Source organism: Sinocyclocheilus anshuiensis, unplaced genomic scaffold (assembly GCF_001515605.1).
Source record: "Sinocyclocheilus anshuiensis isolate Anshui unplaced genomic scaffold, SAMN03320099.WGS_v1.1 scaffold1447, whole genome shotgun sequence".
NCBI lineage: Eukaryota > Metazoa > Chordata > Actinopteri > Cypriniformes > Cyprinidae > Sinocyclocheilus > Sinocyclocheilus anshuiensis.
The window spans coordinates 87,693-113,016 of record NW_015536547.1 but is presented as its reverse complement, the minus strand read 5'-3'; the positions used below and the strand labels follow the sequence as shown (position 1 = coordinate 113,016).

Sequence of the window (25,324 nt, the reverse complement as noted above, 5' to 3'; positions counted from 1 at the left end):
GAAGACATGAAGATTGAAGAAACATTCAGAGTCAAACATGAAGATAATGAGGAACAAACAACGATGGAGTTTAATAAAGAGGAGAGTGAAGACATGAAGAGTGAAGAAGCATTCAGAGTTGAGACACAAACAGAGATGGTGTTTATTAAAGAAGAGAATGAAGACTGAAGAAACATTCAGAGTCAAACATGAAGATACTGAGGAACAAACAGGTTGGTTTTCATTCTCAAAGCTGAACTCACTCATCTGATCCTTATTAAAATGTTCAGCTGTACAGAAATGATTGACTACGTTTACATGGACATCAGTAATCTAATTATTAACCTTATTCTAAATAAGCCAATATTACAATTATGGTGGTTACATGAGTTGCTTTTAGAATATTCCTTTCATGTTCCTGTTTTACATCTTATAGTACAATGATCGATTAATGGCACGTCATTACGTGACCAAGCGACGCCATCCGACGTCGCCTCCAGAATTTCACGTATAAACATGTAGTTTGTGTTCGTTATGATGCCATATACAGTTTTGGGTGTTTCATTTTTAATTTTATGAAAGCTTCAAGTGCAGTTAATTATTTGTACGTGCATACAGACGATGGTGGTGTTGAAGCCATGCTCTTTTGTTTGCTGTAAAACGGTTGAACACTGCCATGTGTGTATCCTGTCGCAAAATGCAGCGAAAAGTCCTACAAGACGGTAATAATGTGATTAAGGTGTGTGCATGTCTACACTGCACTTCCATAATGCGACTAAAATAGGAATACTCCACATGTCTTAATTCGATTTCTGTTTACCTCGAATATGACTTTAGCCGGATTAAGGTAATCAAAAATTTCTGTTTACATGGTAGATTCTTAATCAGAGTATTGGCTTAATCGTGTTGTTGTCCATGTAAACGTACTCAATGATATTTATGAAGAATTTATGAGTAGTAATTAAAGCGGTTTGTTGACAGACATGTTGAGATCACATAACCAGACAAATAATAACACTGCCTTCAAGTGCGGCTGAGAAGATCCTGCTTTCACATTGTGCATTTGTTATTATGACATGCATTTAAGTTGTAACAATAATACGGCATTAGCCTAAAAAAAATCTGCTTCTAAAATTAAAACCATTAATTTCTAGCACTTAATTACGCAAAAGTATCTAACAAAATAATTGCATAAAGCGAACCTTGAAATGTGAGTGATTACATTTGGCTAATGCATGCTGTCTATATTTGTTCATTTAAAGGGATTTGGTGAGCAAATAAAACAGCCAGTGGACACTAAGGCTACGTCTACATTAATCCAGATACACATGAAAATGGTGTTTTCATTTTAAAATGCTCTCCATCCACACTAGCGCTTTTAAAGCATTTTCCAAAAGTTTCTTATGCACACTGAAATATCAGAAAACGTTAAATTTGCTTTACTGTGCATGCGTAAAGCCTCAAACAGCTCACTGAGACTATACTAGAGATGGGCATTTTCCACAAATATTACATTTAAATATTTGAGCTCATAAACGAATATTCATTTGTTCAAATTAAGTTTGAGACAGATTTTATTTGAGTAAAAAAAATTTTAATCGAAGATTAAACATCAAGCTACATCGTGTTTTGTAGCTGAAAACATTAAACTGTGTGCAAACAAAAAAAGCACAGAGCAAAAAGCATTTAAAGGCAGAGCGAATTTAAAAAATGAAGAATTTAAATTAAAGAATTTAATTTTATTATTTTAAAAGGTTCGTTGAGGTTTACTTATAATGTTAATAAAGTGTTTCTGCACAAAACAACAACAAAAAACAAACCAACAAATAAATATGTGGGATAATGATTTTTTTCAACCCTCATTCTGAACCTCTCTCAGAAACAGGCTATTTTTAAGGGGTGTGTCCTTTAAAAGGTTAGTTCACCCAAAAATTTAAATTAGCCCATAAATTACTCACCCAAAAATTTAAATTAGCCCATAAATTACTCACCCTCAAGTCATGCTAGATGTACTGTATATGACTTTCTTCTTTCAGACGAATCCAGTCGGAGTTATATTAAAAATTGTCTTTGATCTTTCAAGCTGTTTCATGGCACTCAGCGGATGTTGCATGCATCAGTCCAAAAGAAGTTAAATAAAAAGCACCCATCCATAAAAAAAAAATAGTCTCACACGGCTCCGGGGGGTGAACAAAGGCCTCCTGTAGCGAATCGATGCGTTTTTGTAAGAAAAATATCCATATTCAAAACGTAATAATCACTTTAATGTAGCTTGTGCTCACTGTTGTACACTGGAAGCAGTTCCGGGGAATGACGTATGGAGGTCGGCTTTGCGCATGCGCCGCTCAGAAGTGACGAACGCTGAAGCGCAGGGGAAAGATCAAGACAAAACAACGGTCACTAATTAGAAGTACAAAACGAGGATTTGTAAAGAAGAATATCGGAGGATTTCGATATAAGCCAAGAGGAGACTGGTTTTCCTTTGCTAAAGTAAGGAAACTTTGCTTTCTTTGATCCTGTAAACAAACGTTGGTTTTCACGAGTCTCACTGGCGCATGCGCAACGCTGACCTCATACGTCATCCCCCCGAATCTGCTTCCGTTTACAACAGTGAGCGCAAGCTACATTAAAGTGATTGTTACGTTTTGAATATAGATATTTTTCTTACAAAAATGCATCGATTCACGTGAACGCAAACTAGATTCAAGTGATTATTACGTTTTGAATATGGATATTTTTCTTACAAAACCGCATCGATTCACTACAGAAGGCCTTTGTTCACCCCTCGGAGCCGTGTGAGACACTTGTTTTTTTTTATGGATGGGTCCTTTTTTATTTAACTTCTTTCGGGCTGATGCATGCAACACCCGCTGAGTGCCATTAAACAGCGTGAAAGATCAAAGACAACTTTTAAAATAACTCCGACTGGATTCGTCTGAAAGAAGAAAGTCATATACACCTATGATGACTTGAGGGTGAGTAATTTATGGACAAATTTTTGGGTGAACTAACCCTTTAAGGCTTCTCAGGAATCTGCCACTGTTATGATTGGCTAACGTCATTGCATAGGAAACAGTATCAACTCCCCCTCACCCTTGCATGTTTTGTGCGTTTTGACAACGTAATCCAAATAAAAGTCATTTCCAGACAAAGCATTATTAAAGGGTTAGTTCACTCCAAAATGAAAATTCTGTTATTAATTACTCACCCTCATGTCATTCCAAACCCGTAAGACCTTTGTTCATCTTCAGAACACAAATTAAGATATTTTTGATGGAATCTGAGAGCTGTCTGACCCTCCGTAGACAGCAACGTAACTGTAATGTTCCCAGGTCCAGAAACGTAGCAAGGACATCGGTAAAACAGTCCATGTGACATCAGTGGCTCAACTTCAGTTTTGCGAAGCTACAAGTATACTTTTTGTGCGCAAAGAAAACAAAAATAATGACTTTATTCAACAATTCTTCTCCCCCCGAGTTTCTGTCTTCCGCCATTTTGGAGAGTATCCCAAAGCATACGCACGCTTTACCCTAAGCGTAAGCAACGCTCATTGCGCCGATTACGTTCATGCGCGCTCTTCTTGTTACACTATCATTGACTCAAGAGTGCTTCGAGCTGATGTCAGTTTTAAATGTAGAAGTAATCAGGACCTTACATTATAATGGGCTAAGAGTTACACTTGCTGTACCCATGTTAAGGTCTTAAAAATACAATCAAGTCCAAGGCTCAGTGTGGAAAATGGTAGTAAAAGGTAATTTATTATTTTAATATACAGTGCACAGCATAAATGAGTACACCCCCTCTAAAACTTAACAAATTCAGCAATTACTCTTTACTTAGAAGACATGTTAGGGTTCTTTGGAGATGTGATGTTCCAACAAGTCTGCTTGATCAGTTACCAAAGAAGAATGCCAAAATTATTCATCAAAATAAGATTTAGAAGCTGGAGAAATAACATGCAAGTGTCTCAGAGCCGGCAAAAGCTGTGAAAAGAGTGACACTTTATCTCACAGAGTATGACACAGCCTGCAGAAGTGACATGCATGGTTGTTGTCACCACTAGAATTACCTACTGTAGCCAAAGCAAAATAAACTCATTTAACCTCTTCCAGAGCCCATATTTACAAAATAGAGACTTCTGGGAATCCATACTCTGGTCTCGAGAGCAAGTCAATCATTTCGGATCCAAAAGCATCCAACATGTTCTGGTGTTGCTAGAGAAGGAGTACAGAGAGAAGTGCTTGGTACCCACAGTGACGTTCAGTGGTAGTAAAGCTTTTATATAGGGCTGTATGAGTGCTGAAGGTGTGAGGGAGTTGTGCTTTATCAATGCTGGTATGAATTCATTTTTTCAGCATGACAATGAATATATTCATTCTCCCAAGGTTAAAATCCTTCAGTGAACATGTATTTCACTCAATCTTAATGCTCTTGAGCAGCTGTGGGGGATTCTGTAGAGACGAGCTGAGCAAAGCTCCCCATTAAAGATCAGAGCATTTAAGGAGGTCGTCCTCCAGGAGTTAAACAGCACACTGAGCACAGATGTGAAAATGTGTCATGAGCTTGTACACTCAGTGCCAAGAAGTGTCAGAGCAGTATACTTTAAGTTCTGGAGGACATAATAAGTACTAGAATATTACACATTCTTTGAATGAAATCTAGGGTGTACTCATTTCTGCAATCCTTCATTTAAACAAAGTTGGCTAATTTATTTATCTTACAGAAAATATTGGCATATATTTTGTTGTTTTTATTAAGTATATGTTTAATATGTTTCAATTTTGCCATCTTTCCATTAATTATATGAATTATATTAGTGATCATTCATAAAATACATCTTTTATATTTATTCAGAAGGGGTGTACTCATTTATGCTGTGCACTGTATTATTATTCATTAAATCTCATTTAGATGTGCTGTGTTCATTGTCACATCGGACACAAAAATGGCGACGAGCATTGCAGAATTGACATCTTCGGTACTCAATATTATTGCACTGATTTGGCTGTTAGCTTTGAGCAGAGTGCCAGTCAATGCACTGGAGTAAATGGAAACCGTAAATGTAAAGAAACAAAATTGCTTCTTTTTTTTCTTTTCAAATAAGTCCAAAAAACTCAACCCGTGGCATGGGATTTATTTAACGCAACTTAACAAAAAAAAAAGAAGCCCAAAGTTGCGTATTCTGGACAATATTTGCGATTGACAATTTAAATTCTGCTCTGCAACTCACACAAAACTTGTATGGAATCAGAGAGAACTGCATCTGCAATGCATCTTCATTTGGACTACTTTTGGTACTGCTTTTGAGCCTGTTTACACCTGGTCATTTCATGCGTTTTCGCTGATCGGATATCTATCTGATTTGTTAAAACGTTTCCATTTGCACTTGGCCACATAAATGTGTCGTCGCAAAATGGATTTAAATCCGATCTTCAATTCCCGCGCTATATTTAAATTTAACGGAGTTCACGTCAACAAAATCAAAAGATAAGCGCTGCATTTTATTAATTATCAGCTCATTTCAAGATCAAAGCCCGCAACAGGAGAGCGCGTGGCATCAGCACTGGAAAGATAAGTTTGTCTTACTACTTTTAATGAAGATGATTGTGTGTTGACTGTCTGCGTCTTACTTTCAGTTTAATTCTCGGCAGTTCGTGCGTCGGCTTGCTGAAGAGATACTCAGCTACTCGTCCGCAGCGATGCGTCTTGCATTAGCGCAGTCTGACTAATGTCATATAGCCTGTAACACGCTCTCACACGTTTATTATTTTATCATTTTGGGAGGAGTAAAATTTACATATGTGGTTTCAATAACCAGATGCATTTACACTTGTCGAGTTTCGTCTGGAATGCGGCCCAGACCACTTCCTGAAGTGGTTTGAGTGATCGGATTTATATCCGTCTCGAATGCGTTTCGGAGGGCATTTACACCTGGTCTTTTCACGATCGGATTGCTATCCGTATGTAAACAGCCCCTTTGACATGCCCAACCCTGTTTCTGGAGATCTACCTTCATGCAGAGTTCAATTCGTTTCATTCGGCTTGCTGAAGAGATACTCAGCTACTCGTCTGCGGCGATGCATGTTGCATTAGCGCAGTCATATCTGACTATAATGTCATATAGCCTATAACACGCTCACACGTTTATTATTTTAACATTTTGGGAGGAGTAACATTTACATATGTGGTTTCAACAATCAGATGCATTTACACTTGTCCAGTTTCGTCTGGAATGCGGCCCAGACCACCTCCTGAAGTGGTTTGAGTGATCGGATTTATATCCGTCTCGAATGCGTTTCGGAGGGCATTTACACCTGGTCTTTTCACGATCGGATTGCTATCCGTATGTAAACAGCCCCTTTGACATGCCCAACCCTGTTTCTGGAGATCTACCTTCATGCAGAGTTCAGTTCCATCTCTGATCAAACACACCTGTCTGTAATTATCAAGTGCTCCTTCAGATCCTAATTAGTTGGTTGTTTGATCAACTCTGCAGGAAGGTAGATCTCCAGGAACAGGGTTGGGCACCTCTGATTTATTGGTTACTAAAATAGTCATTTCCATGCATATTTCCGTCTATTATGTTTTATATCTTTATATATAGAATATTCATAAAATGGCTATGTTTAGGTTTGGGGGTAGGTTAAGGGGTCTAAAAATGTAAATCATTTATCGATAAAATGATAAAAATGCATTGATACACATATCTTTAATATAATCGAATCATAAATATTTTACTTTTTTTTTTTTTAAGCTGTAAATATGTAGTAATTTTATGTTTTAAATGGTGAAATACATGCAAATTTCATGCTTCAGCATCAATCAACGCAGTCAAAAATGTGTTTTATAAAAAAAAGACCGCGTTGGGAATGCAGCATTAAAGCGAAACCTGCTGCAGTTTGAGTCATTGATGTAAATAAAAAAAAAAGAAAGAGAGAAAGACTGAGAAATCACCCACTGCTCTGTTCTGCTCGCTGATTAACTTTTGTAGCTTGAATAAAGATCACTATATTCAATTTATAGTTTATACATAAACAAATTATACTTTGTGAATGTTTTTATGTTCACTATTTAAATGTTAAAAATCATGGCTTTCAGTGATATTTAATAGTGCTGAATTGCTATAATTAATGGCTAAATTTGAGGGGAAAATGTGATACAAAACAGCTACTGGTCTCTTTATTAATGACAATGGCCTTCACTAACAATAGGCTACTTGGTAAAAAGATGCCATTATACAATATATTTTAAATACACAATTTTTGTTGTTTCTATATTAATTTGGAGATTCAATGTGAAATTATAACAATATAATTATATATTTTTTAATATGCAATTAATTATTGAAAACATGCAATTAATTAGGTAATGTGTTTAATCAATAGACAGCACAAGTTGAAATGTTTGAATGTCTGTCTCTTTGTGCCATTAAACTTGTATTTGTCTCTTCTCACCTCAGACCCGATGGCGCTGAAAGAGGAGAGTCAAGAACTGAATGAAACGGAAGAGAGAGATCAAAATGAAAAACGGCATGATTTCAAAACTGAAGAAAAATCGATTGGTTGCTCACAGACTGAAAAGACTTCCTCACCAAAAAAAGCTCAAAAAACACAAACTACAAACATTAATTCCCACTTAATAATTCACGCTGGAGAGAGCTCTTTCACCTGCCAACAGTGTGGAGAAATTTTCAATCGAAAAGAAAGCCTTAAAGTCCACATGAAAACTCACATTGAAAAGAAATCGTTCATATGCTCTCAGTGCGGAAAGAGATTTGCACATAAATATCACCTTAATGTCCATATGAGAATTCACACTGGAGAGAGACCTTACACCTGCGAAGAGTGTGGGAAGAGTTTCACACGTAAAGGAAACCTTAAGACTCACATGAGAATTCACACTGGAGAGAGACCATTCATATGTGATCAGTGTGGAATGTATTTTACGCATAAAAAAACCCTTAATGTCCACATGAAAACTCACACTGGAGAGAGACCTTACACCTGCAAACAGTGTGGGAAGAGTTTCAAACGAAATGGAGATGTTACGTCTCACATGAGAGTTCACACTGGAGAGAAACCATTCGTATGTGTTCAGTGTGGAAAAAGTTTTAAACAGAAAAGACTCCTTAATTCCCACATGAGAATTCATACTGGAGAGAGACCTTTCAGCTGCAAACTGTGTGGAAAGAGTTTCATATGTAAAGAAAACTTTAGGACTCACATGAGAGTTCACAATGAAGAGAGACCGTTCATATGTGCTCAGTGTGGAAAGAGTTTGAGATATAAAGAAAGCCTTAATTATCACATGAGCACTCATTCAAAAGAAAACGGTTTTAAATGTCATCAGTGCGAAAGGAGTTTCTCAGACACGAATCGCCTTAAGAATCATGTTCAAATTCACATCGGAGAAAAGCCTTTCTTGTGCCATCACTGTGGAAAGAGTTTAAAAAACACTGCAAACCTTCAGAAACACGTAAGAGCTCACACTGGAGAGAAACCTTTCACCTGCAAACAGTGTGGAAAGAGTTTCGCAGTAAAAAGGAACCTAAAGATTCACATGAGAGTTCACACAGGAGCGAGACCTTACAAGTGCCTTCATTGCGAGAAGAGTTTCAAGTATCTAAATGAACGGAATCATCATTTACAAACTCATTCTGGGAAGACATTGCAGTTTTCCTCAGAGTGACCAGGTTTAGAAAAAGGAGCGATTTCTTTCTCATTTCTTCAGATATCTACAGGTATGGAATTACGTTAAAAGTAATATACCAATTTAAAACTTAGAATTGCCCTGAACATCTTTATCTTTATATGGCATCTTCTGAAGTAAAATTGAAGGGTCTTGTTTCTAGATTTGTTGAATATTTCAATGACTCAGGGGTTCCTCCCACAAAATCTGAAGATGTCCTGGGAGGAAGACCTAGATATAGGTATTTCAGAAGACACTTCTAGACATTAGGTCGTGTTCCATCAGCTCTAACTTTCAGCTCATTCAATATAAAGTTGTGCACAGATTGCATTATTCTCACACCAGGTTACATTCTATATACCCCTCTGTGTTACCTTGATGTATAAAATGTAAGTCCAACGAGAGAACGTTGGGTCATTTATTTTGGTTCTGTCCAAAAATGTATAAGTTTTTGTGTGAAGTGTTTTGTTTTTATTCAAGGGTATTTAAAGGGTTAGTTCACCCAAAGATGAAAATTAGCCTGTTTTACACTCACCCCAGAGCCATCCTAGGTGTATATGACTTTCTTCTTTCAGACGAATCCAGTCGGAGGTATATTAAAAATTGTCTTTGATCTTTCAAGCTATTTAATGCCACTCAGCGGGTGTTGCATGCATCAGTCCAAAAGAAGTTGAATAAAAAGCGCCCATCCATAAAAAAAAGTTTCTCACACGGCTCCGGGGGGGGTGAACAAAGGCCTTCTGTAGCGAATCGATGCGTTTTTGTAAGAAAAATATCCATATTCAAAACGTAATAATCACTTTATTCTAGCTTGCGCCAACTGTTGTACACGGAAGCAGTTCCGGGAGGATGACGTATGAGGTCAGCGCTGCGCATGCGCCGGTGAGTCTCGTGAAAACCAACGCTTGTTAACAGGAGCAAAGGAAGCAAAGTTTCCTTACTTTAGCAAAGGAAAACCAGTCTCCCTCTTGGCTTATATCGAAATCCTCTGACATTCTTCTTTACAAATCCTCGTTTTGTACTTCTAATTAGTGACCGTTGTTTTGTTTTGATCTTTCTGCTGCGTTTCCGCGTTCATCACTTCTGAGCGGAGCATGCGCAAAGCCGACCTCCATACGTCATCTGCCAGGAGCTGCTTCTGTTTACAACAGTGAGCGCAAGCTACATTAAAGTGATTATTACGTTTTGAAAATGGAATATTTTTCTTACAAAAACGCATCGATTCGCTACAGGAGGCCCCGGAGCCGTGTGAGACACTTTTTTTTTTTAATGGATGGGCGCTTTTTATTTAACTTCTTTTGGACTGATGCATGCAACACCTGCTGAGTGGCATTAAACAGCTTGAAACATCAAAGAGTTTTTAATATAACTCCGACTGGATTCGTCTGAAAGAAGGAAGTCATATACACCTAGGATGGCTCTGGGGTGAGTAAAACACAGCCTAATTTTCATTTTTGGGTTAACTAACCCTTTAAGACTGATTTTCCCCATGACCCTGTTGTTGCTGTATTATTCTGTTCTCCACATTTGGAGACTCATAGTCCCAGTCAAACTCAAGCAGTTCAGTATGTGATGACAATAGCAAAGAAGATGATGTATTCTCTGTGAGGTGTGAGTATATAATGTCTAATAAGGTGTATTAATGCAGCTTTTGCATAACTGGATAATTACTGGTACTTTTAGTTCTTTTTATGCGGTTTAAGTATGTTTTCTGTATGTATATATAAATGTATATGTGCAATGTGATCTCATGAGAATTTGTATGTATTTTACGTAAAACTTGGTACATGTGGTGATGAACAGCTTCAGGCAAACTTTGAAGGACTTCATGCTCAACGCTATCTGAATACACCTCACACCTTAAAGACTGCAGTGGAGAACTATATAACTTCAAAGAACATGGCCCACATTTAAACTCCGGTTAGCTCAGAAACCTTTGTTTCAAATAAAATAATCTGATGAAAGGATAGTTCACCAAAAAATGAAAATTGTCATCATTTACTTAATATTACCAGGAATGTGGTTGGGAACTACTGAGATACGCAATGGGTAGGATTAGTGGTGTGAAGTAGATGCGTATTATATTCAAAAAGTGTGTATCATATGCATGCCAACAAATTGCATATCATATGCACGCCAAAGGCAATAGGTATATTCCACTGGACAGACCAATCAGGGTTTGACATCAAAGTACAGCAAGAGAGATTCAGTACTTTGACGTCATACAAACACCGATCTGTCTGCGCAGCACCACTTCAAGTGCAACATACCTAAATTCTGCTTAGCACGCCAAATAATAGAAACTGAAAATTGTGCTATTTGATATACATTTGAATGAGATAAGGCTCGACCTTTCAGACCAACAGAATGGAAACATCAACTTATTTAGACGGAGAACTTCAGTATTTCCATCACGCCAAACTAAAATTGCATTTCATTGTAACTAGAAGTCAAGTGCCTGAATTCTACAATTTTGTGACGTTCGTGGGTTACTTCTAAATTCAGAGACAGCTGAGATGAGCTCCTCAGTAGTTTCTTGAAAAAGCTCAGCTGATCCAGTAAATTAATTAGTCACTTGTGAGGAAGAGCAGCTCCTCATCGACATCTGACAAACCAGTGACGACTATCTCCTTCACGGTGGTTGTTCAGTAATCTGGAACAGAATAAATAGGCTACAAATCAATATTAGACTACTATAGAAACAACTTAATTAAAGAGAGTCCATTTCACAGAGTCACATTTTGATTGGCACTTTTTACACACAAACTTTCTGCGCAACGAAGAACGCAGCTCTACTGAGTAAGCTAACGGTATGATGAAATACATTTTCATGTTTAGAGGGCTAGATGATTGTTCCTAGTTAGTTATTTCACTGTAGTGTTATTATTTGTTGCTGTTCAAGCTATTCTAACTTAACAAAATGATGCGTCTGTTAAACGGGTTGCAAAGAATGTGTTTTATCTCAGTGAAGTGGTCACAGTGAGCATTTTATAATAAAGCAGACAGTTAATTGTGGTGGTGGTGGTATCACTTGTCTGTGGTTCGTGGTGAAACTGCTGAAATTGTAAGATGTGTTTATATCTGGTGATCTAAACAATTTTTATTTCATGGATATCAATGAGTCAAATTTTCCACAATTGAGACAAATAATGTGGTGCAAAGCCTTGTAGGTCAGCATGAGAATTTTAAAATCAATCCGAAACCTGACAGGGAGCCAGTGCAATGATTCTAAAACTGGAGAGATATGCTCGTTTTGCAACATCTGCAACTGCATTTTATCACTTATGCCGAGTTCACACTGCACGATTTTCAAAGTCGTCGGGTCACCGTGGTTTTCACACTGCACGACTATCTGAAGTAGCATTCAGTCGCTGCTGTGTTCACACTGCACGATGGATCGGCGACAGCAGGTTACGCACTGCATGACTTTACAATAGGAAGAATCGGCGACAGCTCTGTCTGGTCCGCAAACTACGTTTCACAACAAAACACACGCGAGAAGTGATAAGGAAATAACGCGAGAACCCGCGTGCGTCAGACCGGAGTTCTCGAGCAAGTCTGGAATTATTCAAAAATATATACATAACCCGCAAATTGTCTGTGAGCTGATTTCCAGCTACAAGGAGAAAAAGAAAAACAGATTATGCAGGCGATGTAGTTTTCAGTCAGAAATCATTGCACACTGCGTGATTGTGAATGGCCGACAGCTCCAGATATTTAGCATGCCAAATATTTTGCGGGCGTCGGCGATATGTCGGCGATTCCCTCAGATCGCATCTCTGATAATTCACACTGTGTGATTGTCACTCGCGTGAACGAGCACCGATTTGCCTCCGATTTCGGGCATTTGTCGGCGATTTCGCAAAACCTGTCGACGAGTGAAAAATCGGGCTAAAATCGTGCAGTGTGAACTCGGCATTAATAGAAGACCCACAATTTTTTCATTGGTTTTCCTTTACATAGCGACTATTGGACAGACACACACACACACACATATTAGGCTTGTTCGACTTCATGCAACGCTGCAAAGACCGGCTTCCGCCTGACAAAAGCAATGCATTCTGGTTAGAAAATTTGTCCAACTTTGATCGGCGCTGCAGCCGCCTTACGATCACATGTGCCATCGAAGTACCGTGAGAGCAACACGAGACCAGCCGCCGAGGTCAGGCGCTGTAGTTGCTCAAAATTGGCTGCAAAAGCGTTGATGACGACACGCTTGGAAGAAAACATTCTGGTTAACCTATTGCTTATATTTGGAAAATGAAGTCTCATCCCAAGATGGCCGCAGTTCCAGAGTTTCTTCCCAAGATGGCCGCCAACCCAGAGTCTTTTCCCAAGATGGCTGCCAGCCCAGAGTCTCTTCCCAAGATGGCCGCCACGCCAGAGACTCCATTTGTTATGGATGTCAATCCACAGTCTTAAGCCATCTCAGATGCCACTTCAGTGTTCCCAGTCATTGTGAACGTTGCATTTGAAGACACCCAGGCATTCCAAATGCGTTTGAGGCTGGTTTCCAGTTTGGCGGTCCCACCGCTGGTTTCAGTCAGAGCAGCAGGCAGACTGGACCCCTATCCTCAGTGCTCCCTGTAAAGGCAGTCGCCATTCTGTGTTTTTGGGCTACACACTGCTCTTCTAACTCCTCCAGAGTCCACTCCAGCCCATGGTTCAGCTCCAGAGTCCGCTCCAGTCTATGAGTCTGGTCTAGAGCCTGTTCCAGTCTACGATTTCACTCTAGAATCTACTCTAGTCCTTCAGAGCTCACTCCAGTCCATGAGTTCTCTCCAGAGCCTGTTCCAGTCTATGAGTCTGATCCTGCGCCCACTCCGGCTCCAGAGGTGGCAGCTTCCACTGCAAAACCTCCCGAGTCAGTTGCATCCAATTTTGCTCCTCTCATGGCAGTGGTGCCCACTTCTGAACTCTCTGTATGTCCTGCAACGACCACAGAGGCCATCTGTGAACTCTCTGCTTGCCCTGTCACGGCCGCAGAGGCTGTTGTTAACCTCTCTTACCCCTTTTCCACCAAGGCAGTTTGAGTGCTGGTTCGGAACCAGAGCCAAGTTTCAAATCGGTTCTTTGTCTTTCGACACCCAAAGCACCAGCTCCGAACCAGAAAAAGTGGTTCGTAAGTACCACCAAAACATTGCTGGTCTAGAACCACTTGTGTCAGGGGCTGGAGGCGGGGTTATCGTGACCAACAAGTCGAACAGAAACTTTTGACCGCCATTTTTGAAATAGCAGCTAAACATGAACACGTTGGATTCACTGTGTTTGGATGCCGATGTAGGTTCGCAAAGCCATGAATATCAGGGCTCGCCAGTCGAACCAACTCCGAACCGGCAATAGCACTGGCTCTAAACTAGCACCCAGTTCATGCTGGTGGAAAAGGCGTATCTGTGCTCTCTGTTCCAGTTATGCCTGATCCGCCATGGTCTCCTGCATCATCAGCTTCACCCTGGTGGTCGTCTGCTTCACCGTGGGGATCTTCGGACCTGTCTGCTCTGCTGAGATGGTCTTCAGCTCTGACCTGGCTCCCTGCTCTGTCGGCTCCGCCCTGGCCTAGGAACTAATCTCAGACTATTCCCGTTCCTTATCAGGAGGATTATTTAAGTCTGACACTTTCAAGCACACTTTGCTGAGTATTGAAGTATTCTTAGCCCTCCTAGTTTCCATGTTTTTTCTAGTTTCATTGCCTGCATTTTGATTCTTGGACTGTTTACCTAGTTTCTTGATGCCTGCCCTGACCATTGCCTGTTTTGTGGATTACTCTTTTGCCTTTCCTCTGTTTTGGTTTATTTTAAGAAGTTTATATTGAAAATCATATATGTAAATATGTAAAAAAATAAAATAAAAAAGACAGAACAACAAAATGAACTTGGAAAAAATAAAACTGGAAAAAGCATAAACAAAACCCAACAACAGATCATTTTAATTTAATGTAATTTAACAGCTCAATGAGACTACAAGGGAATTAGATAATTTACTTGGATAGAGAGCAATCTAGATCTTAAAGCAAAAACTTAACCGTTTGTTAGCCTCTCAGTTAAGGAAAAAAATGGTTTAAGCATTGTGCAGAAACTTAAGACCAACTCTGCTGATAAACTTTTTTTTGTAAGCCTACAGAAATTTTGGAGGCCTTCGCTGCTTTTTATAAAAAACCTTTACGGATTCTTACGCAGTCTTATTGCGCCTTTTAAGCCCAGGGCTATGGGGTACGAGGAGATTGTGAATATATTACAAGCACATTTTACCCCCAAGCCCATTGTAATCGCAGAGAGATTACGATTTCACAAACGGAATCAAGCGGAGGGTGAAAGTGTCCATGATTTGTTCCCTTCAAAAACAAAAGTAATCCACTGCATCTTCAGCGGCTCAGATGTCGGGAATAAATGACGGCTGCTATGTTCATTATTACATCCAACAACAGAACACCTCAATCGCTTAGGAGTCATTCTTGTCTACATCTGCTTCTTGTCTACAGACTAATGTAATCCACTGCGTCTTCAGCGGCTCAGATGTCGGGAGTAAATGACGGCTTCTATGTTCATTATTACATCCAACAACAGAACACCTCAATCGCTTAGGAGTCATTCTTGTCTACATCTGCTTCTTGTCTACAGACTTTTATTAATAATTAGAATGTTTTCTGCAGATTTGATACTGTGGATGGTGTGAAGGAATGTGAAGAGACACCAAGAAACACCAATAGGTATTAATGAGGATACTGTTTCTGCAAGACTTTCTAAATTGAAGCCGAACAAGATCACTGTCCCAGATGATCTAAACGTCTGTCTTCTTCAAGCCTGTGCTCCTCGGCTAAAAGGAGTTTCTGCAAGGTTGTTTCAGTTTTCATGTACATTATATTAATTCTCAATATTCAGGCCTGTGGAGTGGGGAACAGGCAGACGTATGTGAATGATTTTTGGCATATCGCAATAACCTTGATAGTGTGCAAAACCATGGAGTCATCTGTGTTTGTTTGATTAGGGAGACACAAAATGTGCAGTGCTGGGGGGCACCCAGGACCAGGGTTGAGAAACACTGCTTTAGGCAAAGATAAAAATGTATTTAGGATGTCCTAATCCTTTAACTCTGCAGGTGGCTGACAAAATTCATGCAGACATTCACGTTGATTTATTTTTTTAAACCACATTTTTTCCCCACATTTCCAGGGCTCTCGGAAGTGAAAGTCATCATAGTTGTCTAAAACCTCCGTAGTAATGAATAGAAACTGCAACAAATATATTTTTGTGTTCTAATTTCACCCAATAGCAAAAAAATAAAATAAATAAATTGAAAGATGAAAGTGTTTCAATGACTTTCCAAAAAAGGGGAATGAATTAAAGAATAAATGAATAACTAAATAAAGGATATTAGCATCGTAAATCAATATATATATATATGCTAATTGTGGGAATGCGTTATCATACGCATATAATAGACCTTATTGTGTAAACGGGACTTTTATTTTGGTCTGGTGTTGTGACGTCATAAAGATGCGCCGCGCTCCTGCATCTGTTGCGATTCGCCTGAAGAAAGGTTTGTGGTTTTTACGTTTTTAAATCAGTTCAAACTGTTGTAACATTTACACTGTTTTACAAGGTACGTAAAAAAAATTAATAACTCTTATTAATAACAGAAAAGGTGCATCTCATTTCGCTCCCTTGTATCGTGAATAAGTACATCGTTCAAGTTCGAGAAAGAAGTGATGAGAGAAACTGAGAATCCGAATCATCTGAACCGAATCATTCGTAAAATGATTCAGTGATTCGAATAAGCGCGCGCAGACGATAAAAGATAACAAACACGGAGTAATTTATGCAAGTTCACTTCAGAGTAATTTTGCAGTAAATAGGTAAAGTACCACATATCCCCAAAAGCACAGCATAAAATATGTATATATTATTGTATTATATATTACAATTACTCTGTGTGTGTGTGTGTGTATATATATATATATATATATATATATATATGTATATGTGTGTGTGTATAAATCATGCCAATAAACTATTTTAAACTGAGACTGAGAAGCACACGACAACAAAAATATAGCCTACTTGTTATAGGTAGAATTACGTTGTACATTTATTTGAATTCATCAATATCCAGATACAACTAAAAATTAGAATTTGTAAATTTGATTATCATTTAAGTGATTTTTGATCTGTCTGTGTGTGTGTGTGTAATGCCAATAAACTATTTTAAACTGAGACTGAGAAGCACACACAAGAAAAATATACTTGTTAGAGGTGGAATTACGTTGTACATTTATTTGAATTCATATTTCATACATGTACAACACAGTCAGCAAAGCCTTCCAAACCTTAAAATCGATTCTGTGATCAATACCTAAATATATAGTAAATATTATAAGATTATAAAAAAAAATAAGCGGAAACAGTGTGCGGGGCTGTTTGCGTAGCGGGGACGCTAAACTAAGGGGAAACATTGGAGGAACAGACTTCAGCACAACATCGGTAACACTTTACAATACGGGTGCACAAATATGCATTAGGCCTAACTCATGCTTAAAGGTGCAATAGGTGATTGTCTTCAGAAACATTTTTCATTATGCTGGTTAAAAGTCTCTTCACATCCCGATAGCAATCATTAGGCTAAGTGGTCTAAATGTATTTATATATTCTGTGGAAGGCGTAGGACCAAGAAATGTTCGTCCAATCAAAACGCTCGGAACGACTTGACTTTCCTACCTGCCTGTCAAATATTCAATTCAAGTTTATTTGTATAGCGCTTTTCATGATACAAATCATTGCAAAGCAACTTTACAGCAAATTAAGTTTCTACAATATTGCGCACCCGGTTCTCGCAGACAGGATACGTCATCAGCGCGTTCACGTACACTGTGCAGACAGAGCGAGAATAGCACTGCATGGTTACTGCATGATGATTGAAATCGCGCAAATGGCCTTAAGCTATTACCTAAATAAACTGCGAAAAGATTTGTTTTCTAAAACATCATGGACAGAATGGTCCTGAGAGCGCTGCGCGAGCTTGCGGCGCCATCTGCAGGACAGTTCAAAGCGTTCAAATTATTCAAAGCACCAAACGCGAGTAGAATCAGCGCTGAAACGTGTTAAGGCCTTAAGTATACTTCGTATTTGTATGCGTGCGCTTCATATTTGTATGCGTGCGCTAGCGTATGCGTACAGTCGAACGCGTAGCCTCTCAAAGTATACGCGGATGGTCGACACATGCGCTCTAGAAAGCTTCATCCATGTTCAGTGTCTGCTCTATTTTTAACCATTAAGTCATGACTGATAATAAATATTTTTTAACTCTTTTAAACCAAAGCTGAGCTGTCTCATATCCTCTCGCTCACAAGCGCTTGTCAGTGTGAGCGTCTGTTGTTGCAGTCTGTGCTATTTTGTTGTCGTTGTCCATCTCTTTAGTTTCATTTTCTACTGTTAAACAGTGGCCCGGGACAGTGTTGCCACCATGTGGAAAAACTGATTACTGCAAAATTACTTAAGTGCACATTTGCGACCTGAGCGTACAAGGTACGCACGGTTACAAAAATCAGGTGGTGCGCGTACTGTTCTGATGACGCAATTCGCGTCACGCGCACTGTATGCTGTTCCTCGCGTACGCGTAAAAAGTGAAGTATACTTTGGGCTTTACTTGATCCGGTGCCTTTTTATGAATGGCGGTGAGAATTTGAGATTGCTAGTGCTGTCATAAAATGTACAACGGTTGTGATGTAAATATATAATAGGCTGTAGTCTGACGCGCTACAAGTCTGCTGTTACAGTACTGTGTTTAGTTTCGATTCACTGTTAGTGCTAGCTGCGCTTGGTTTAAGTCTGCATTTGGGAATGCAACATTCGTCATTAGAAACGTTTATAAATCTGTTGTTGTTTACAAAGAGAAGCTTCAGAGTCACATGATCCTTCAGAAATCATTCTAATATGCTGATTTGCTGCTCAAGAAACATTTCTCATTATTATCAATGTTAAAAAACATTTTTGCTGCTTAATATTTTTGTGGAAACTGATGCCACTCAAACATTTGTATAAAATGTAAGATATTTCTATATAATGAGAAATGAATAATTTTATTCATCATGCATGAAAGTGATAAAAAGTGAGTGAAGACATTACAAAATGATTTCTATTTAATAAATGCATTCACAAATTTAATTAATATATTTGATAAATGCAAATAAATGCTGTTCATTCAACTTTATATTTATCAAAAAAATCCTAAAAAATAGAGTATCTTTTCAACATTGATAATAATCAGAAATGTTTCTTGAGAGTCAAATAAATTGTAATGATTTCTAAAAGAGCATGTGACACTGAACACTGGAGTAATTATGAAGAAAATTCTGCTATGCATCACAGGAATAACGTTACATTTTATAATATATTAAAATTTGAATACATTTTTTTTTATTTGTAATATTTCACAATATTGCTGTTTTTTGTTGTTGTTGTTGTTGTTGTTGTTTTTTTTTACTTTATTTTGATCAAATAAATTCAGCCTTGGTGAGCAGAAGATATTTATGTAAAAAAAATTAGAATGTTTCCAAACTTTTGGCAGGTACTTTAATAATAATATAAATTCTATATACTTTACTATAATATATTATAGTACTTTATTATAATATATTATATTATATTATTATCACGAGTATTAAATGCTGCTTTTTATTTTATTTTATTACAGGACAATAGTATGTATTATTACAATATAAGATATATCTTTTAATGTGCTAAAATATATATTTTCAATAATAAGTGCTGGGGGCGTGGCTTGTGTGCGTGGTCAGATTTTCTCTAGCTGATCACATGCCTGCACCGTACTGTAAAGTGTTACCACAAACACAAACTGTGTAATGACAACTTTTACAAACCAGCTGCAAATGGTTTCATGAAAGTGGAATCTAATATTATGTATAAAAAAAAAAGAATACCAAATATAAATCATAAATACCTACTAACTATATATGTTAATCAGGTCATTTAAGTCCATTAACTATCACTCTTAGGGATGTAACGATTCACTCACGATTCGACTCACGATTATATATTTTTTTTTTTTTACAAAATGAGATTCAAGAAATTATAAATTAAATGTGTCCTTTTCAGACATACATTCATATAAACTGCTACACCTAAATGAATCGCGATTTGTTTAGCATCTCAACCGATTTGAATCGTCACAAATTTGAATCGATTTTCAACCGGCTCGCGTTTAATCGTTACATCCCTAATCACTCTGGTGGACTCCCTCACCAGTGTACTGACTACTGAACTAGGGATCTGATTGAGACGCACCAGAGATTTAGTTTACATTTATTTTAGAGAATAATTTACTTTCTGTTAATCTTCTTCTTAAACAGGACAAAGTGTCCACATGCACAGAAAAACTCCTGCTTAAGAAGCTGAGATCCACGTGACGCATATATAAAGATGGAGTTTATTAAAGAGGAGAGTGAAGACATGAAGATTGAAGAAGCATTCAGAGTCAAACAAGGAGATACTGAGGAACAAACAAAGATGGAGTTTATTAAAGAGGAGAGTGAAGACATGAAGATTGAAGAAGCATTCAGAGTCAAACAAGAAGATACTGAGGAACAAACAAAGATGGAGTTTATTAAAGAGGAGAGTGAAGACCTGAAGATTGAAGAAACATTCAGAGTCAAACAAGAAGATAATGAGGAACAAACAGGTTGGTTTTCATTCTCAAAGCTGAACTCAAAATGTCCAGCTCTACAGAAATGAATGATGTTTATGAAGAATGTGAATATGAAGAATAAACAGATTTCTATTGGTATATGTGTCACATAATAATAATGTTTCATTTATATAGCGCCTTTCAAAACCCAATGACGCTTTACATAAAGTTGATTGATCATGTGACTGTATTTGTGTTTGTTATCTATCAAATAAAGCAGACAGAGATCATCTTATGTACCTGATAGTTAATACAAGCAAGCATGGAATTGAAAAATGACAGTCAATTAATAAAACATATTGTAAATAAGTGAGTTCCGTTTTAAAGGTCTGAAGTGAAAAGATAGCACAACGGGTTTGAGGAACTTTGTTCCAGAGCTTAGGAGATGAAATGCTGAAAGCCCTGCCACCCACACTAGAAAGTCTGAACTTGGGTACTGCAAGCAAATTCCCAGAACTCGATCTTAGAATATGCATAGGGACATAAGGGTGAATTAATTTAGAAAGGTACAAAGGTGCAGAACCATGACAAGCTTTGAAAACTAGGATGAGTATCTTAAAATTAATACGATAGATTAGGGCTGGACGATATGGCCAAAATTTATATCACGATATATTTCTTAATTTCGGTTGATATGATATAATTCCGATATCGATATGAACACTATTTTAAAAAGCCTTGTAAAAACTGCCAAGAACGCCCACAACAGATGTCTGTGCATACAAACTTATGAAAAATGAATTTGCCAAGTCTATGACACCTAATATAAAACCATATAATACTTTAGAAAAAAAACCAGCACAAATAAATGAATGTTGACCTTTTATTTGTATTTGACTGGTAATGTAGGGTGGCTAATTATTGTTATAGATTGAAACAAATGTGCTTCAGCCAGGATAAAGAATATGAAAAGTGCTCTGAGTTGCTGTAGAAAAAAAAGAGCATCAACAAAAACATGTTGCTGGAGACGGGCTTATTGAAAATTTAAAAACTGATTGTCTGCCAGCAGGAGGTGCATTGAGAGTGGTAGAACTTGCGGTTTCTCCGGTAACGGCTGTAATCAAAGCAGCTCCGCTCATGAACGCTACTTTATCAGATCAAATGAAAATGTCATTGAATCTCTGAAGGGAACCGACTGTCTTCAGAAAAGTTTCGTTCATATAAAACACCCGCGCCACGTTTTGATTTTGAAACGTGCAGTGCTAATGTTTATTCAACGAAGTCAAACGCCACAAATAAATTAATGTATGGGAAACACTGGTAATGTATATCGAAATATCGGAAATGTGTTTAAAAATCATATCACCGTTATTGAAAAGAATTATATCGCGATACATATTGATATTGAATTATTGTCCAGCCCTACGATAGATGACAGGGAGCCAATATAATTGCTGTAAGCCAGGAGAGATGTGGGCTGATTTTTTGGTAAATGTAAGGGCACGAGCAGCTGCATTTTGAATTAGCTGTAAGTGATTAAGGGCTTTGTTAGGTAGGCTATATAACAAGGAGTTACAATAGTCCAGGCATGAAGTTATAAAAGCATGAATAACAGTTTCAGCATCTTAGAAATTTGTCGTAAACGGACTATATAGCGAAGTTGGTAAAAACAGGACTTGACCAGCTGGTTGATATGGGGTTCAAAGCATAGTGCAGAATCAAATAGTACACCAAGATTATGTACAGTAGGGGAAGGATGTACTATAACTCCGTCGATATTAACAGAAAAGTCAAGATGAGAGGAGACAAAGGATTTTGGGCCACTTAACAGAATCTCCGTTTTTTTCAGTATTAATTTTTAAGAAGTTTTGAGCCATCCATGCTTTAAGATCATGTAGGCAAGATGTTAAAGAAGTAGGAGGAAAAACAGTGTTGGGCTGTGCAAAAAAAATTATTTGCATGTCCTCAGCATAACTGTGGAAAAATGTAGACAATGGCGCTTGATGACCTGACCCAGAGGAAGCATAGGAAGAACAGAAGTGAACCAAGAACAGATCCTTGAGGCACTCCACGGGAAGAAGTGACAGAACGAGACTTGTGTTTATCAATGCTAATAAACTGTTGCCTGTCTGAGAGATATGAGCTTAGCCACTGCAGGACAGTTCCTGTAATGCCAGCCGCAGACAAACGAGACTGGAGTATAGAATGGCAAACAGTATCAAAAGCTGTGCTCAGGTCCAAGAGTACTAGAAGACTGATGACACCAGTATCAGAAGCAAGGAGAAGGTCGTTCACTACTCTTAGAAGTGCAGTCTCTGTACTGTGGAGAGGACGAAATCCAGACTGACGTGGTTCATGCAAATTATATTTGTACAAATGAGACTGTGGTTGTGTGTCAACCACTTTTACTAAGACCTTAAAATTGCCTAGGACAGTTGTTAAAAATGTGTCATCGTTTTCAAATACCACCGTTTCCACAGTCCACACTACAATGCAAAAACACAGTTTTCAAATTTATCCGCTTTGGAGAGTGTTTTCAAAAAGCTCAGTTTTCCTTGACAAAAATGTTGTCTCTGTTGTCCATCCAGTGTGGATGGAAGGTTTCAAACAAAAACAAATTAGTGTGGACCAGGCCTAAAAGTTAGAATGGGAAATGACTTTCTGGTGGCAACTTAATACTCATTGGTTTGAACTACCATGATGTTTTGTTCTTTTCTAAAATGTTTGATTTTTATTTATTTTTAAAGCTGAAATCTTGATTTCATGTGTATATTCCCGAATTACATAAGTACTTTAGTTTTTCTTAATAAATCATATTTGTTCATTAACAAAAAATAACTAAGGAGGCACCAAAACTTTGGTGAGAATGATTCAAATTTTATTACATTCAGTGTAAATGGTGACTGATAATGGATAATGTATTGTCAGTAGCATGGTCGTGCCAGATGAAGCTTGTGCAGCCTTACTGTGTGTGAGAGAGACTGTCATGGAGAAATCAAAACGGCACACACAAAGAAACTCACAGAAGAAATATACTGAGGTAAAAATGTAAAATGTTGAGTTTTTTTTATATTTATAGCATATGATAATTAGCAACAACACATAACCAAGAATGCTGTTTTCCTAAATATCTGCATGATTTCAAATGACTGATTTTATACACCAGTTTAATGAACAAGCAGTTAACATACAGTGACTTGCATTTTAGAGATTACATTGACCGATGAAAATAGTTTCAAAGAAAGATCACAGAAGAGTAGTTGCTCATCTATGAACAACACACAACCGTGTTTTGTTACTGATTGATTCAAGATTTTTGTATAAATCCTGCGAGTTAGTGATTCAGTGACCCATACATAAGGAGCGTAATTTGCTTAATTCTTGAATTAATCAGACATTTGAATAAATCGTTGAATTAATGATTCAGTGACTCCCTTTGTCACTTGCCAACACCTACTGGCAGTTTAATTTCATGTGTAAAAGTATCATTGCAGTTTTAAAAATATTTCATGTTTGTATATTCATCAAAATATTTTACCATTTATAAAACGTTTATCTCACAACATTATTTATGCAGTAATTTTGCTAGGTGAATATATTCATGCTACTACCACAGTGCTTCATTAAACAGTCTGCATAAATGCATCTAAATTACAGTTTCTGTGTTTTTTTTATAGTGGATTTCATTGATCCTAATTTTTTTGACTGGTAAAAGCACTATAGTGTCTTTGTATTCTAAATGAATTTAGAATACATATATTCAGCAGCGGCTATTTGCACTAAGTTTAAATAGCATCTAATTGCTATTTACACTTAGTTTAAATAGCCTCTATCGCTGTTTACATTAGGTGAAAATAGCATATTTTCTTAGCGACAGATGCTATTTACAGCGATGGATTCTATTTACACCAAGTGCAAATAGCAGTATTTTTAGCAATATGCTATTTACACTAAGTGCAAATAGCTAGGATTTTCTGCTATTTGTATTACTTATTGCAAATAGTGGCAATTATCTGCACCTCAGTATTGTACATTAAAAACAGTATGCTGTAATAACATATTGAGTGTAAATTATAATTTTAATTCAAATTATTAAGTGGATACCACCTTATTGAGACAATAAAGCCCTCACTACACCTACCCTAAACCTACCCGATACTTTATTTTCAAATTTTTGATTATTTCCTTATTTTTTATTGAAAGTAAATGCCTTTCCGATGTGATATGATATTTGAAAAGGGAGGAAAAAAGTTCGGCAAAAGGCGGATCCGAACCCAGTTCGATCGCGTCAAAAGGAGCCCGGTAGACACTTTACCATCTGAGCAGATATTTGACAAGCGTCTTTTGTAGTGTTGACTTGCCCAATCACGTTACAACAAATTGAACAAATGACAAATGAATGATTTATTTACTTGTCCAAAGGACAAACACATATGAAGACTTAAAGGAGCAATATGTGCTTTTCTTCAGAATCATTTTTTGTTATACTGGTTGAAAGTCTCTTGTTCCCTTTTCTTTTTTTTCCTCTCTCTCTAAATTTGTTGCATTTTATCCCCTAGGAGACATAATAATGGTATATTGAGATCAGTCTATATCTAGATTTCCTAAACTCAGTCATTAGACTATCTATTTTTTTAAATTAATTGTATAATGGCCAGCTTAAACTCTGTAGAACACCGGCTGACCAGGATCAGGTTTGGACACCCTGGTGTAGGATCTAGCATACATGTATTACATATCTACGTGTTTTGATGTTGATTGCTTTATGCCATTAAACTGGGGTTAACTTTTTTTGGCTTGTTTTTTCACCTTAGACCTGATGGCACTGAAAGAGGAGAGGGAAGTACTGAATGAAACTGAAGAGAAAGATCAGTATGAGAATCAAAATGGAAACCTTGACATCCACAGCCTTTTCACCTGCCAACAGTGTGGAAACAGTTTCACTTATAAAGGAAGCCTTAAGATGCACATGAGAGTTCACACTGGAGAGAAGCCTTACACCTGCTCTCAGTGTGGAAAG

The 25,324-nt window shown here is 37.6% G+C and overlaps 1 protein-coding gene across 1 annotated transcript; it reads left to right on the top strand.

The window, feature by feature from the left end:
• LOC107698882 (gastrula zinc finger protein XlCGF57.1-like) lies at positions 1–25,324 on the top strand (the record flags this gene model as incomplete). Its single annotated transcript, XM_016500019.1, has 2 exons — positions 1–212; positions 25,119–25,324. Coding segments are annotated over exons 1-2 (261 nt in total), but the record flags the coding sequence as incomplete, so codon positions are not given.